Source organism: Melitaea cinxia, chromosome 18 (assembly GCF_905220565.1).
Source record: "Melitaea cinxia chromosome 18, ilMelCinx1.1, whole genome shotgun sequence".
Taxonomy (NCBI): Eukaryota; Metazoa; Arthropoda; class Insecta; order Lepidoptera; family Nymphalidae; genus Melitaea; species Melitaea cinxia.
This window is the reverse complement of record NC_059411.1, coordinates 8746061-8748328: the sequence shown is the minus strand read 5'-3', so window position 1 is coordinate 8748328 and position 2268 is coordinate 8746061. Positions and strand designations below refer to the sequence as shown.

General features: G+C 35.9%; 1 protein-coding gene across 1 annotated transcript; it reads left to right on the top strand.

Annotated features, from left to right (window-relative positions):
- Positions 1-1095: 1095 nt before the first annotated feature.
- On the top strand, positions 1096-2268 carry LOC123662398 (protein NDRG3-like). Its single transcript, XM_045597240.1, has one exon. The coding sequence runs from the start codon at positions 1111-1113 to the stop codon at positions 2089-2091; it is 981 nt and encodes a 326-aa protein (XP_045453196.1). The 5' UTR covers positions 1096-1110; the 3' UTR covers positions 2092-2268.

Here is a 2268-nt window from a genome sequence, read left to right as displayed (position 1 = left end):
GACTTGCTTGCGTTACATCTAATGTGTTTTTGATATAAAGTACCAAACTCAACTTATAAATTTACAAGACTTTATTTTATGGTAAATAAAAATTGATTTTATTACCATAATTATTTAATATAATTTGAATAAGAACCAGTCTAATATTTCTCGAAAATAATTTTAAAGTAGCTGACCTGGCAAACGTTATTCTGTTATATGGATAGAGACACCATTATCTCATATAGCCTAAGACCTATTTTACCTATATTAATATACACAAAAAAATGATAAAAATTGGTCAAGATGTTCCGGAGGAATTCGATAACTAATAGGTACTGTAATACGAGTTTTTTATATACTTAAGTATTAGATTAACAAATTATTGATGATTCATAACTTCTTAAAGTAATTCTACTAATATAAGCTATAATAACTTTTTTGATCTTTAAAAAAAAAATTAAGACATGTTTATATTTATTATGAAACATTAAAAATATACTGTTACTTCCTAAGATATTTGGTAACAGTATTTTAAACAAACTCTTCAACTTCAGATATGTTTATTGCTAATTTCATTATCTAGTTATATCCAAGTTATCCAGTTTTATGTAATAGCATATGAATAGAGTAGAAACTATTAAAAATCGACTCGTTATAACTCCCAGTCCGCATGCGCTTTACGATCCAACGACCTGAACATCGTGCGAGCCGTTGTTATCCACTTGCGTCGCTGACCGAGGTGTAACGAAAACTGCCGATCAGTGCCGAATAGACCGTTCTCTGGGACTTACGCGCGCCCCTTCAATGCTTTACTGACCATTTCCAGTGTTCATCTTGCTAAAATATTGCGTTTGTAAAATATTTTCGTGAAATTAAAGCATAAAGCAATGTTATTTTAACGCGTGTGTTACCTGAATCTACGTAGGTATGTGTTCAGAGTGCTAGTCATGAATATTAAGACATATACAGCTGCGTATATTGAATTACGTTAATTAATACTAATATTGTTGTGAAAACTCGCATCGTTGAATACAAAATATATATAAACAGCTTAGTTGTATAAGATATATATCTTTGATAGCCTGACAAAGAGTAACCTCGTTGAAGCACTTTTACGAAGTAAGAACAATGCCAACAACTACCATACAAGAAAACATTGCTCTTTTAAATATGATGTCCTCAGACAACTTAGAGGATGATTTGAAAAGTGTTCAGCTCCATTGTCCATCGGACAGGCGATTACAAAGTGACGGCGCATGCGTAGAAGAGAGAGTCAGGACTTCGCGCGGAGACATCTTGGTCGCAGTCCGGGGAGATCGTAATAAGCGCGCTATAATCACATACCATGATTTGGGCCTCAATTATGCAGCGAATTTTCAAGCATTTTTCAATTTTGTTGACATGAGATCTATATTAGATCAGTTTTGCATCTATCACATTAATGCTCCGGGACAAGAAGAGGGAGCTTCTACTTTACCCGAAGATTTCTCCTATCCATCCATGGATGCCCTGGCATCTCAAATAGATTTTGTCCTCGGTAATTTTGGTATTAGATCTTTTATTGGATTTGGGGTCGGTGCAGGAGCAAATATATTAGCTCGTTACGCCATCGCTAGCCCCCAGAAGGTCGATGCTCTAGTTCTTATAAACTGTACGTCAACTCAAGCAGGGTGGACAGAATGGCTTTACCAAAAAATTAATACTCGACAACTGCGATCCAGCGGAATGACTCAGGGTGCACTCGATTACCTAATGTGGCATCACTTTGGCCGTAGCACAGACGATCGTAACCACGATTTAGCTCACGTATACAAGGATTGTTTCTCACATATCAATCCAGTAAACCTTTCTATGTTTATAGATTCTTACTTACGTCGATCTGATTTAGGAATATCCCGAGACAGTAATACTATAAAAGTTCCCGTTTTAAATGTTACTGGAGCACTGTCACCTCACGTAGACGATACTGTGACCTTCAACGGCCGCTTGGAACCGGCAAAAACATCCTGGTTGAGCATTTCAGATTGTGGAATGGTATTAGAGGAGCAGCCAAACAAGATCGCAGAAGCATTTCGGCTCTTCCTTCAGGGTGAGGGTTACTGCAGGTAGACCTTGCATTTTCGGACAACGATATAACGCAACGCTATAAAATAGAATGCACTTGAAGCTTATTTACACGCCAGCTTTAACGATAAAATTGTTGTAGACATTGGAATCTTAGATGAAATAATGTTTACCATTGTTTTAGATAATTATTATGAAAATAAATTTATTTTGTGGCTTAAA